This window comes from Sceloporus undulatus, chromosome 6 (genome assembly GCF_019175285.1).
Source record: "Sceloporus undulatus isolate JIND9_A2432 ecotype Alabama chromosome 6, SceUnd_v1.1, whole genome shotgun sequence".
Taxonomy (NCBI): domain Eukaryota; kingdom Metazoa; phylum Chordata; class Lepidosauria; order Squamata; family Phrynosomatidae; genus Sceloporus; species Sceloporus undulatus.
The window spans coordinates 146628908-146642670 of NC_056527.1; the positions used below are offsets into that span (position 1 = coordinate 146628908).

The 13763-nt window shown below is 46.1% G+C and overlaps 2 protein-coding genes across 2 annotated transcripts; both read right to left on the minus strand.

Moving 5' to 3' along the window:
* Window positions 1–2804: 2804 nt before the first annotated feature.
* On the minus strand, window positions 2805–7933 carry LOC121935728. Its single transcript, XM_042477552.1, has 2 exons — window positions 5871–7933; window positions 2805–5327 (listed from the first exon to the last, which is right to left on the minus strand). The coding sequence occupies exon 2, from the start codon at window positions 4348–4350 to the stop codon at window positions 3403–3405; it is 948 nt and encodes a 315-aa protein (XP_042333486.1). The 5' UTR covers window positions 4351–5327; window positions 5871–7933; the 3' UTR covers window positions 2805–3402.
* A 2988-nt stretch (window positions 7934–10921) lies between these two features.
* RSL24D1 (ribosomal L24 domain containing 1) lies at window positions 10922–13161 on the minus strand. Its single transcript, XM_042476971.1, has 6 exons — window positions 13001–13161; window positions 12763–12876; window positions 12584–12656; window positions 12201–12264; window positions 11677–11762; window positions 10922–11265 (listed from the first exon to the last, which is right to left on the minus strand). The coding sequence occupies exons 1-6, from the start codon at window positions 13079–13081 to the stop codon at window positions 11192–11194; spliced, it is 492 nt and encodes a 163-aa protein (XP_042332905.1). The 5' UTR covers window positions 13082–13161; the 3' UTR covers window positions 10922–11191.
* Between the last annotated feature and the right edge of the window lie 602 nt (window positions 13162–13763).

The following is a 13763-nucleotide window of genomic DNA, read 5'->3' on the forward strand; positions in this document are numbered from 1 at the left end:
AATGGGAGGTGTGTCCCCTGGAAGTACTGGCAATGGTCTGAGATTGTAGGGACTGGAACCTTGCCCACCCTGACAGGTGGCAGCTGATCCCTGGCACCGGAGGTGGGACTCTGGCCCTAGCCCACCTGGAAATGCTGGTGGTTGAACCCTGGACCTCTGGTCCGCAGCAGGGCCACCCCACTCAGCCCTAGGACCCAGTCTTTCTGCAAGTGAAGGCTTTGCCTCCTGCAGCCCCAACCTCAAGAGCCAGAGCAGTGGAGTTGTGGCAAGAAGCTTGGTCAAGGACTGGGGAGGCCCAGTTCATATCTCTGTGATCCGTACTGAGTGACCCTGGGCCACCCTACCTTGCAGGGCTGTTGCGAGGTTACACAGTAAGGCAGGAAGAAACGAACATTGGCTTACCTTGTGAGATGTTTGTTTTCAGCGATGAGGGCGGAGACATCCTTAATGAGGGTTGGTTCTCCCTTTTGCTCCAATTAGGCAGGACCTTGACTTTGGGCATCAGCACAGGGAGACACGTCCCTACTCAGTCATTGAAAAGCCAAGCAAAGTATAGATAAATCTAGAAGACTAAACGTCCCTATATTCTTAAATATCTAAAATTCGTGATAAACATGAAAACTCAACAACCTATAACTAGAAAAAACTTAGTTGAACTAACAGCCTGTCCCTGCCGGCACTGGGAAGAATATTTCCTCAGTTTCGGGAGGGCAGGATGTCTCTGCCCTCATCACTGAAAACAAACATCTCACAAGGTAAGCCAATGTTCGTTTTTCTAGCGTTGAGGGCGGAGCCATCCTTAATGAGGGATATACCAAAGCTCTCCAATGGGCGGGGAACTGAGGTAATCAGGAATCTATAAAATGGACTGAAGTATCCGCCTCCCAAACGATGTCTCAGTCGATTGGAAGGCATTGATTCGGTAATGACGAATAAATGTGGAAGGGGATGACCATGTGGCCGCCCTACAAATATCTGCTAAGGGAGCATTAGTGGCAAGGGCAGCTGTGAGTCCCCTCTTGTCACACTTTCCCTTCTAGGATCTCCTAGATCTCCATTCTCGCTCCCTGTTGAGCAGAATGAGACCCCTGGAGGTCCTATAGTCTCGCTGCCACCACCCAGTGAATTGTCAATTTTTCAAGCACACACTGGGACTTGCTTGAAAGAGAGATCTGGTTTCCTTCTGTACTAACCCAGAGCAATCAGTAGCCGAGTCTAGGCACGTGTACAGGAGCAAAAGAGAGACAGCTGATACTTTTAAAAGAAAGGAGTTTATTTTAAAGAAATAGCATAGAATAGAGAAATATCATTCGTGCAGAGCCACCTTGCTATGTTTTACATCTCTGTAAAACAGAATCTTTTCTGAATATGCAAAGTTTACTTCTAGTTGACAGTGCTCCCAATTCTGATACTCTACGTGCCGAAGTGATAGCTGTAAGGAAAAGAGTTTTCCAAGTCAAGAACTTTAGATCTGTTTTGTCTAAGGGTTCAAAGGGAGGTTTAGTTAGTACCTGAAGGACAATGTGTAAATCCCAGTTAGGGTATCTGTGGACCGTAGGTGGCTTGATGAGAGAGGCTGCTCTCAGGAACCTTTTAACATAGCGATGGTTCGATAGTTTGAAGGCCAATTTTGATGGGCGTAATGGCAGAAATCTGTCTTTTCAAGGTATTAGGCCTGAGACCTTTGTCGAGACCATCTTGGAAGTATAGCAACAGTGTGTTTATAGATACAGAGGAGGAGGAAGTCTGGTTAGATCTACACCAATTATAGAAAGATCTATAAGAGTATTTGTAAATTCTCTGAGTAGATGGTCTCCTCGATTGGATAATAGTATCTGCGACTCAAGGAAGCAGTCTGTCTTTAATTAATAAGTGCTTCTCAATTTCCATGCGTGAAGGTTTAGCCATTCCTGGTCGGGATAAGAGACTTGACCCTGGGTCAACAGGTCTTTGTGGATCGGAAGGCGTAGAGTCTAGAGCCATTTGGGATATCTCGGAAAACCATGCCCTCCTTGGCCAGTGTAGAGCTATCAGAATGATTGTTGATCTTTCACTTCTTAACTTTTGGAGGCACCGTGAAAACATTGCTGTTGGTGGGAACGCATACAGAAGGCCCTGGGGCCAAGATGCGTGTAGGGCATCCATTTGTTCTGCGCCCTGAGTCAGAAAACGTGAGAAGAACCGAGGGGACCTGGTTGGTCACTGGGGATGCAAACAGGTCGACCAGAGGCATGCCGAACCTCTGTGTTATCAGGAGGAAGGTCTCTGGATGGAGGTGCCATTCTGCTTGATCTATGTCCGATCAGCCAGTCGGCTCTTGTGTTTAATTCTCCCTTTATGTGTTCTGCTTTGAGGGAGAGGAGGTTGGTTTCCGCTCAATGAAGCAGTAACGATGCTTCTTGCATCAAAGTTGTCGATCTGGTCCCTCCTTCTCTGTTTATGTGTGCCTTTGTTGTTATGTTGTCGGTGCGTATTAGGACCGCTTTGTTCTTTATGTGTTGAGAGAACGCTAGAAGTGCTAGTCTTACTGCCCATAGTTCGAGCCAATTTATGCTGTGGGCTCTTTCCTTTGGGTTCCAACATCCCTGTGAGTATAAGTCGTGTAGAGTGGCCCCCCAGCCCCTCAAGCTGGCGTCGGTTGTTATTAAGATTGGGGGGTTGGTTGAATTGGATGCCTCAGTAGGATGGAGCGGGAGTTCCATCATCGTAGGGACAGTTTGACCTTGTGAGGGAGTGGAACTTGCTTGTTTATCTTGTGCGTGATTGATTTTTGATGAGGTAATATCAGCCACTGTAGAGGAATGAAATCGGGCCCAGGGAACACATTGGGAGGCTGCTATCATGAGCCCCTGTAGCCTTGCGAGAAGGAAGAGGTTTGGTGATGGATTCTTGGTTATCAATGCGATCGTGTCTTGAATCGTTTTGATCCTTTCTGGTGGAAGAGATATCAGACTTTTTCTGGTATCTATAATCACTCCCAAATGATGTATGCGTTGGTTAGGGGAAAGGTGGCTCTTCCCATGATTTACCAGAAAACCATGGTGATGTAGTGATGAGAGAATGACATTGACATCTCTTGTCGCCTGAGATGGAGAAGGGGAGGCGATCAGGAGATTGTCCAAGCAGGGGAAGACACGGATCCCCTGAAGTCTCCAATGGGCCACCAGAGCTATCATGATTTTGGTAAATACTCTTGGAGCCGATGATAGGCTGAAGGGAAGGGCCCCGTATTGGAGGTGAGTTTTGTGGTAGCAGAAGCGTAGAAACTTTCAGTGGTTCCTGTGAACCGGAATATGTAAATAAGCTTCAGTCAAATCCACAGAAGCTAAGTGGTCGCCTGGATGGAGAGATTCTAGAATAGTCTTGAGCGTTTCCATCCGGAAGCGACATTTGGGGACACGTCTATTGACTCTTTTCAAGTCGAGGACTGATCTCCATGATTTGTCTCTTTTTGGGAATAGAAAAATGATGGAATAGGACCCTTTCGTGATTTGAGGAGGGGGAACGGGTTCGACTGCCCCAATCTGTAATAGATGGTTGATTGCTTCTAACATTAACTGGTGTTTGTGTGGCCTTTGGGATTTGGGGGAAATAATGAAATGATCCCTTGGAGTTTGAGTAAAGTCTATCTGATATCCCGAGGACAGGGTAGACACTACCCATTTGTCTGAGGTAGTTGAGGACCAAGTCTGAATAACGAAAGGACTGTTGACCTTGACAGGAGGGCCTTCTATCGTCTTGGTGAGTGGTAGATGGAAGAGCCTTTTTCTTATCTTTAGTCTCAATAAGTACCGGGTCTAGGGCTTCACCGAACAGTTTGGTTCCACTGAAGAGAGCCAGTGTCAGGTTTTGTTTAGAGCGAGTATTTACTTGCCAGTTTTTTAGCCAAAGGCATCTTCTGACTGGTATTGAGGCCGCCTGAGCACGTGAGCTGAATTGAACGATGTCAAGGGAGGAATTGGCAGCGAATGCTAGAACCTTAAGTAATTTGTTGATTCCTTGACAGAGTCTAGTGTTGCCCTTGGGGACTTCTAGCATAAGGTCTTTAGCCCATAGATGTGCTGCCCTGGTTAGGATGGAGGTAGATGATGCAGCCCTGATTGCAGTGGAAGAGGCCTCAAAGCACCTCTTAAGGGCAGAGTCGGCCCTTTTGTCTTCAGGCAGTTTGAGTGATTCTTCCCCATCTCTAGCGTACACGGCCGATGTAACAAGAGAGGAAACCGGAGCATCCACTAAGGGGATCTGTAGTTTGGTCATTACATTCTGAGGCAGGGAATAAAACTTTTTTACAGAGCTAGGATTGGGTCTGACTGTGGCAGGTTTGGACCATTCATCTTTGATTACTCTCATGAAATCAGATGGAAAAGGAACCTCATCAGAGGATGGTGAAGGTTTTGGAAAGGATTCACCTTTGCCTTTAGGTAGATCGGTGTCATCTTGTTGGGTAGGCTGTGGTTTAGCCTCAAGTTCAAGGGTTCCGATTGCCTTCTTCGATAAGATAGGAAAGTCATCGGCAGGGAAAAGTCTAGCCGAAGAGGAAGTCCCAGTTGGGTCTTCCTCTTCATCCTCGTCAGGCCACTCTCCTTCCTCTGATTCAGAGACAGAACTGGATTGTGATCTGGAAAGGTTCTCATCTTCAGATGATCTAGTTGGCTGAGGTTTGAATTTTTTGGCCTGAGATGTTTTGCCCCTAGATGGCGCCCTTCTCTTAAGTTTGGAGCCCAGGGAATAAGGAGGAGCCAAAATGGTCTTTTCCCCTCCCTTTTCCCCTCCTTTTTTGTGTTTGCGCGCCAGGGAACTTTTGGGCAGAAATTTGTCCCTCTCTGATTGGGGGATGGGATCCCTGGAGGAGCAGGAAGCAGGAGGGGAGAGGGAAGACTCTCTGGCCCTATGGGAAAGGTAGCTATGTCTATCTGACCCAGACTCTTGGGCCGAAGGGGCAGCCGAGGCTTGAGCCACTGGGTGGGAGGGAGGCTTGGGAGGCAGTGGAGGAAAATGCCACTGCCTGCGTGGCAATTAAGGAAACCAGGGCAGAAAGCTCTGGTGGGAGTGTTTGGGGAGGAGGGGAGCCGCTCGTTGCGGTGCTCCTCACACTCCTGGGTTTGTCCTCCATGGCAGCCGCTCCCTCCCGATCTCGGGACAGGTTGCAGCAGCTGGGCGCGGTAGAGTGCGGAAACGATGGATATCCCTCCTCCGGCTGCGCCAAGCGGCCTTCGTGCCACAGCTCAGAGTCTTGGGCTGAGCCCCGTCGTTCGAGAGAGGCCCTCTGAGCATGTCCGGACTCACTGGACATCCCTGGGCTATCTAGGTCCTCCATTGGTTCTAGTCTGCCCCACAGAGAGAAGAGAGAGAGAAAGGATTTTTTTAAAAGTAAAGGAAGAGAAAGCTTGAAAAGCAGCCTGATGGAGCAAAGGCAGGAACTAGACTGGGCAACTGAGTGGGGGCATGTCTCCCTGTGCTGATGCACAAAGTCAAGATCCTGCCTGATTGGAGCAAAAGGGAGAACCAACCCTCATTAAGGATGGCTCTGCCCTCAACACTGGAAAAAGCCACACATCCTGGCCCCAGGGATCATGAGAAGAAAGAGAGTGTCAATAATAGAATAAAAAATTAAAATATGTATATAGACAGCAGGCAAACACAAGGTGGGAGTGTTAGCCGAGGACTGACTGTCCTCACACAACCTCACTGGAATGAGCCACTCTGCCACGGCAGTTTGCAATTTGTTTTAGAGGCAGAACATGCTTGCCTGGCGATTGCTCCATCCATTTCTGTGAGCTACTATGTATTTTCTGAGGGAGAAATGAATATTTTATGGGCTCTGGAGAAAAGCCTTGCACAGATCATATTTTAATATTTAAGCAGATTACAGGCCTGCTCATGAATCATTGCTCAAGGAATGGCTGCCGAGCGGAGCTCCTTCCTCATCTCCAGGCCCTGCATCCTTCAGCGCTGGGTAAACCGCTTGTCTGTTTGACATGAGAGCAAAGAATATGTTATCAACTGGAGAAGGGAGGGCAGCCGCCAGCAAATGGGAAGCCAAGCCAAGGAACTCTGAAGCAGTTTCCTAGGCAGACAGTGGGCCCTCCAGCCCATTGGCACAGCACAGAGATGGGCCCTAAGCAGGGGCCTCTGGGGTGGGAAGAGCCTTCCTCCCTCCCTCTCAAGAGGATCCAGGGGGGGAATCAGCTGGAGAACGCCGTGGGCAAAGGGGTCCCATCTCATCCAGGAAGGCTGCAAGTTGGTGGCAGGCAGAAATAAAGTCGAGAGAATGGGGTTTCCAGATTAGCAGCCCCCTTTCTCTCCCCTCCTCCCAGCCCCCGTTTGGCCTCTGGCCTTGGACTGGGAAGGCTGCAGCCACACTGACTCCAGAATACACTGAGCCCCAAAAGGAACAGCTTCGGCAGCAGGGTAGGTTTACCTTGGGAAAGAGAAGCCTAAGAGGGGACATAATAATAGACATAAAGGGAGGGAGGAAAAATAAATAAGGGCCTAATTCCCACTATGGTTTAAACCAGATTATGATTACAAATGATTCAGCTTAAATCACCATGTTTCCCACTTAATTCGAATCGCTGAAGCGATTCGGAAAGGGGAATCATGGTTATTACCCATTTGACCTGCGTCAAAAAGACGCTTGTATAATGGGGTGTTTTTTGGGCTGAATCGATTTATTTAGAAATAAATAAAGTGGGAACCAGACAGATTTGGATTCGCTGCTGAGTTCCCACTGGCAGCGGCTTTTCCTTGGTCTATCCACCCGGCCATGCCTCCCTCCATCCTCCTGGCCTGGCCTGCCTCCTCCATCTCCAGGTCTCCCCGCCATGCAGCCTGGCCTTCTCTGCCTGGGCCTTCCTGCGGCCTCTCCGGCAGCGGTCTGGTGCAAAGATAGCAGGAACCACATTCCAGGCCGAACTGAATCGTAGGAAGTTTTGAGCAAAATCCATGTAATGGGGGGAGGGGGGGGAATTAAAAGCAGGAATTTTGGCATTAGATATATTTAAAGCTTTTGACTGTGTGGAATGGCCAACATTAAATATAATTATGAAAAAGCTTGGAAAGGAATAAAAAATAAGGGAATAGTAATGAGAGGTACAATACAAGGATGCCCGCTTTCACCAATATTATTTGCAATGGTTATAGAAATGTTAGCAAATGTTATAAGGAAAGATAGTTGTTTGGAAGGAATAGGATTGGAAAAAACCCATAAAATCAGTTTATTTGTTGACGACACGTTATTAACTATTAAAGATTTAAAGGACAAAATAGGAAAAATTAAGGAACATTTGAATCTATTTGGAGAGATAACAGGACTTCAAATTAATTGGCATAAATCAGAAATGATGTTATTTAATTATGCAAAAAAAAGAAGAATTGGAGTTTATGAAACAAAAAGAGTTAGGGAGAAGAATGAAAAGTAATATAACATATTTAGGAACTAATATAATGAAAGACTTAAAAGAAATAGATTTTTTTTTATAGTACTACGGAAAGAAGTTGAAAAAAAATAGTAGAATATAAGAAAATTCAATTATCATGGTTTGGAAGAATAGCATTAGTCAAAATGAAAATTTTACCAAAATTAAATTTTTTATTCAGAATGATACCACTAAAAATATCAGAGGTAGAATTAGGTAAATGGCAACAGTTACTAAATGTATATTGTAATGGGGGAAAAGGAAGTAGATTAAATAAACAATTTTGGTACGAGTCTCAGAAAAAGAGAGGGTTAGGCCTCCCTAATATAAAAGGATATTATGAAGCCAACCATTTAAGATATGTAATAGAAGGTATGTTGGATGTACCAGATTTGGATTGGTTAGAAATGGAGGGAAAAGAGATAGATATGAAAATAGATTAAAAAATTATTTAAAGAAATTATTAGCAAAGAAATTAAAGAAATTGAAAACCTATTTATGAAAAATATATTAGAAATTTGGAATAAATATAAAAAAGGATTAATGAATGAAAACTCAATGATAACACCAATAATAATGGAAAAATCTTTCCCAAAAAACTTAGATTAATTCTTTATCTAAGTTTTTTGGGAAAGATTTTTCCATTATTATGGAAAATAATAGGAAAGGAAAATAGATAAAATAGAAAATTGGATGGAATTAAAAATAGGAAAGATAATATAAAAGAAAAACTTAGGGGAATAAATATGTCCTGGTTAAATTTTATGCAAATAGAACAATAGTTTAGAAATTGGAAGAAAAAAATATAGAAAAAGGAAAATATACACAATTTGAACAAATAATCCAGAAAGGGAAAGAAATGGAGGAAAATGAAAATATGAAAGGTACAACTAGTAAAATTTATAAAATATTAATGGAGAATAAGAGGGAAAAAATTGTTTACTGCTGCTGCGAGATTAATCATAGCAAGAAACTGGAAAACAAAAATAAATGTGAAATTGGAGGATTGGTATAAAGAAGTTTAGAAGTTAGCAATTAACGATGAATTAACATGTAAAGTGAAAGTAAAAAAAAAGGATTATGGAAAAGAAATGATTTGGATAAAATATGAAAAAAAATATTGAAAATGTATTAAGAAAAAGAAATTTAGGAAATTATATCCACAGGAGGAGTTAAAATTTTGGATGGAGTATAAGTTGTGTCTAAAATTAAATGTAGAATCAGAATCCATTAAATCATGTATGTTACAATGGGCCAAAAATATAGGACATAATTTACAGTTGCAACAATGGGAAAGAGCAAGGGGTAAAGACCTGGAATTCACACAATGTATGGGTATTAAGGAAAATCATATTAAAATGGTACACAGGTGGTATCTTACACCAAATAGTTTGTCAAAGATGCATGGTAACAAAATGGACAAGTATTGGAAATGCAAAGAACATGTTGAGACGTTCTGTCGCACGCGGTGGACTTGGGCCGAGGTAAAAAATATTGGAAAGAAGTCCATAAGATAATGCTAAAAATATATAAACAAGAATACCCTCTAGACCCAGAATTACATCTACTAAACATGATCGAAAATAAAAATGCTAAGAAAATTTTAAGACCGCTTCTGTACATGGTAACAACGGCAAGAATAATGATAGCGAAACACTGGAGAAATACGGATATGCCAAAAATTGATGGTTAGAAAAATTACTAGAAGTAATAGAAAAGGCTTATATAACTCTGCAACTGCAAGAGGAGAAGATTCAAGATGGAAATATTTGGGAACCGCTACTTAAGTTTTGTGGACAAAGATGGTGTAAATAAAACAGAAGTAGAATTTGGTAGAGTAATAAATTTTATGTACGTAATAGTAGTATATATTGTGTAATGCATTACGGGAAAAGAGAAAAATAAAAATGTGAGTGTGTGTGGTTGTAAGCAAAAGCATGAAGAAAATGCATAGTCTCTAAACATAAGAATATTTTATTTAAGTTGAGAGATAAAGACGTATGGAAATACGTGTAACAGAGGGATATATAAGAATGGGCTGGAAGTATAAGTAGCTACGTAAAATCATAATAGGGGAATGGGGGAGTAAGGGAAGATATATTTTGAGATTCTGTATATAGCATTGTATTTTAGTTGTAAATATTAAATAAAGATAATTAATTTCAAAAATGGATGGAGTATAAAGAAGGAATGGCTCCGGGGGGAAAGGGGGGCACTGAGGGGATAGTTAGGATTTTGTTTCTGTAAAAATGAGTAAGATGCAAAAGTACATGTATGTATGGGAAGAATATTAAATTGGTTTTGTTTTGTAAAACTTCAAAAAATATTAATTAAAAAATAAAACCTCAGGTTGTGTTGCAAGAGACTAACATGGCTGTCTCTTTGAAAATTAGCCATCTTTAAATATCTGAAGGCATTTCACATAAAAGGCAAAAAGAAAGCCGTTTTCTGCTGCTGCAGAGACTGGAAAATGAACTAATGGATTCCAATTACAAGGAAAGAGATTCCACCAAAATATTAAGAGGAATAAGGCCTTGGCTGCAAGAGCTGTTTGGCAATGGACTGCCTCGAAGGACGGTCAAGGCTTTTAAGCCCAGGCTGGGTGTGCTCAGCCTCCTTCCTGCTCAGAGCTGCCAAGCCTTGGCCAAAGCAGAGGGAAGCCTAAGAAGCCACAACTGGCCTCCAGCCACCCATCACCAGGAATCTTGACATCTTTGCAGTTCTTGCTTCTTGCACTGGAGAAAAGTCCTCAGTGCCAACTCCAGCTGCTGGCTTGTATATAGCCTCATGTCAGCAGGCAAGCCTAGACAACTCCCAGAGAGATCAAAACAGAGCATTCTGAGTCAGCAAAGATCCCCTCTCACCCCTGTAGCAACACGGCTAGGTCTTACCAGGATGCAACAAGGAAATCCTGAATCAGTTGACTCTGAATGTAAGAAACTCAAGGAACTTTGAAGAATGTGGGTGAGACAAGGGAAGAAGGTTTTAATGGTGTAAAATGGTACAAAGCCTATTCAGTATGGTTGAGGGAAGCAGGATGCTATGCCTGTTTCTCACTAGCTAAACGCAGTGTGTTTGTCTACCCTAACTCTCCACCAGCGATGGCCGCTTAGGCTGAATGGGACCAGGTTCAAAGAGCGTCCGAAGTTCACAGAAACCGGCACACAGGTCAGTAGGGGGCTGAGGATTTCTACAAGCAATTTGTCCGACCCCTCAAAAGAAGATCTCTACAATCTGTGAGGAATCTAAATGAGCAGCGGCTGTAGATCCCACCCCAGGGAGAACCCTTCCCCCAGCAGCCTGTCCTTGGAGCAAAGGGACCATGCTCCTCAGCAGCTTCAGAGTCTGAGGGGCCAGGCTAAGACCGAGAAACAGTCCTTAAAAAGAAAAAAGAACACCGCGTGGAAAAATTATAGATTTATATAATCCCAGGGAGAAGAATGCTGCTCATTGCTTTTACTTTCTAGAACCTGATCAAATGAGGAAACATAACAGCAGGCCCGTGTTTTCCACATAATCGCTTTATCTGATGCACCATTCAACTCACAGGCTTTAAGGAACTGGCAAGTGTACAAGTCTCACAGGAAGCCTCCCTCTCTGTCGCAGGCGCTTCCCACCCTCCACCCAGAGCTTTTGCACTGAGACGCTCACTGCAATGGGTGACCCCCGTGACAGCTTCAACACCCAATCTTGGATGGGAGGGAAATGCAAGCAATGCAAACAAACAAAGAGACACAAAAACAACACAACCATGAGAGAGAAAGAGAGCCTTTCTAAGAGGAGTCCTCCATTTCCACTGTTTCCTGTAACTGCTGGACCATCTTCTCTTCCAACTGTTTGGTTTTGCCTTTAAAAACAAAAACAACAATATAGGGTCAAAGGCACCATTCTCCCAAGTCAACAGCCAGTATGGCAATCTTGCAACAGGCTCCTCTACGCAATTTTCATGCAGATTCCTGCTTTGGTTCTTTTTAGGTAGCTGAGAAGCCAAGAGCCCTGAAGTCACAGTGGCTCTTCCTTGTCCTCCAGCTGCCTTGAGCTATTGACTTAACACATTATAAAGGCCACTTAGGAACACTCTACACAAGAAGGAACAACCTCAAATAAGAAATAAAATAAAACTTTCATTGACATCCCGCTCTTCTATAGCAAGACAACCAGAGCGGCTCTCACTAAAATGTCCACATGCAATATATAGAATTACAATGCCCCCTCCCTTAATAAAGAACTAAATATTAACCTTCCCCAGCCACCTCACCTGCATGTGGGGCCCGGAGGAGGTGGATGTTCTGCTTGACCTCCTTGATGTCTTGGGCCTTCTGCAGTTCTTTCCCCTTCTTTAGCCTGATTTTTTTTGGGGGGGGGGGGGGAGATTGCAGGCGAGGAGAAAAAGAGAAAGGAAACACTTTTATTCCCAAACAGGTGCAAAGCGGTGCAGATTTTACCTGCCTGTGAACTGAAGCGCCTGTTTTGCATGCCAAGAAGAACTGGCATGTTGCTCTTACAAAAACCAAAAACGATGGGGAACAGAGCCCTTTCTTGACCAAACCAGAGCAAAGCACTGCCAGATACTCGGCACTTAAGGGAAGGAGGATATTGTGAGCACAGCCTTTACGCTACAAGCACTTTGCTCACAAACGCAGCTTCCCTGTGTGCCTTTCAGAGGAGCAGTGGGCCCTGGGAGGCTGAGTCCCTGGAGTGAGTGGGCTTCAAGAACAGAGCCCTTCCCGAGCGCAGACTCCTGGCCCTTCCACAGCCAGGCTCCAAGGGGGAGGCCCCCACCTGTTCATGATGAACGTGGCCTGGCGCTTCTGCTTGATCTCTTCCACGCGCTTCATGGCATCCACTAGAAGGGAAAGAGAAAGCATGGACGCATTAAGACTGGGCATCTCCTATCTGTCTTCTCTGGCATTGCAGAGGAAACTGGGCAGAGCCAGGGCCAGACCCTGCTTAGTCCCTGGCTCTGCAGGCGGTCTTGGCCTAAATGGACCCTCCTTCGGGGCCTTGCGTAAAGCGAAGGGGGCATTCCACGTCCGGAAGAGGGAAGGGCTCCCCAAACAGTGTTTCCCGTCCTGGGCGTTCATGGAGGCGCCTGGGAAGGAAGGGCCTGCCCCACGGAGAGAGACACAAGCGAGGGCAAGGCCAGAGGCAAGGCCCAGACCGACCTGTCTGGCTCCAGAGCTGCCGCTGGTACTTCACCGGCTCGTTCCTCCGCTTCTCGAACTCGAGGGAGTTGTCCTGCAGGGGAAAGAGAGAGAGCGAGCAGAGCGGGGCTTGGACCGGGGCTCCAGGCGGACCAGCCAGGCGGCGGGGACCCTCCTTCCCGGCTCCCTCCCTGGCTCACCACGGTCAGCTCCTTGGCGTTGGCGCGGCGGAAGGCCTTGGTCCAGCGCACCTTCCGCGGGTTCCGCTTCTTCTTGAAGCCCTTGTGGCACTTGGAGCGGCAGAACCGGAACGTCTGCGGAGGAGGAGGAGAGGAGAGCCCTCAGCCATCGGGAAGGAAGGAAGAAGGAGCTCCCTGCCTTCCCTGCCTGTCTCTCTCGCTCCCCCCTGGGCGCTCTGCACATGCCCGGGACACGCACCTTGCAGTCGTTCCGGACGAAGAGGACCCCGTGCCCCGGGTACACCGGCCCCGAGCAGAAGTAGCACTTCTCCACCCTCATGGCCGCGGCGGCGGAAAGGCGGAAGAGGGCTCTCCGGCCGCGCCGGAAGTCTCTCTCTCTCTCTCTCTCTCTCTCTCTCTCTCTCTCTGCTCCCGCCGCGCGGCTAGAGCGGCCCTTTCCAACGCTGCCCCGCCCTCTGTCGGTGGGAGGAAGAAGGGCGGGCGCCGCCCGGGCCGCGCATGCGCACTCCGGCCCCCGAGGGCCCCTTCCTCAGCGCCGCCCAAATGTCGCCAAAAAGGGTGGGTTTTAATCTGCCAGCAACACTTTCCGGCTCCGCTTCCTTTCGCTGGTCTGAGGCTGCAGAAATAATCTGTTTTGAGTCCGCTTTAACTGCGCTGGCTCCATGCTCTGGAATTCTGGGCAGTTAAAGCGGTCTCAAACCGAGTTATTTCTGCAGTCTGGACAGACTCTTAATGGAGGCAGAGAAAAGCAGGAGGGTCGAAGAGGAAGGGGCTCGAAAGGGCTGCTGCTGCTGCCGCCGCCTTTTCCGACTTGTGGCGACCCTAAATGTCTAGGGCTTGCCGCTGCCATCCTCTGAGACCGAGAGAGTGTGGCCAGGCGGGGATTCGGATTTGGGACCCCCTCCCCCCAACAACCCCCTGCCCCTGCCCCAGATCCAGGAGGCAAAGAAGAGGCCAGGAATATGGCCGGATGTGGGATATGGAAATCCAGTTAAGGACTT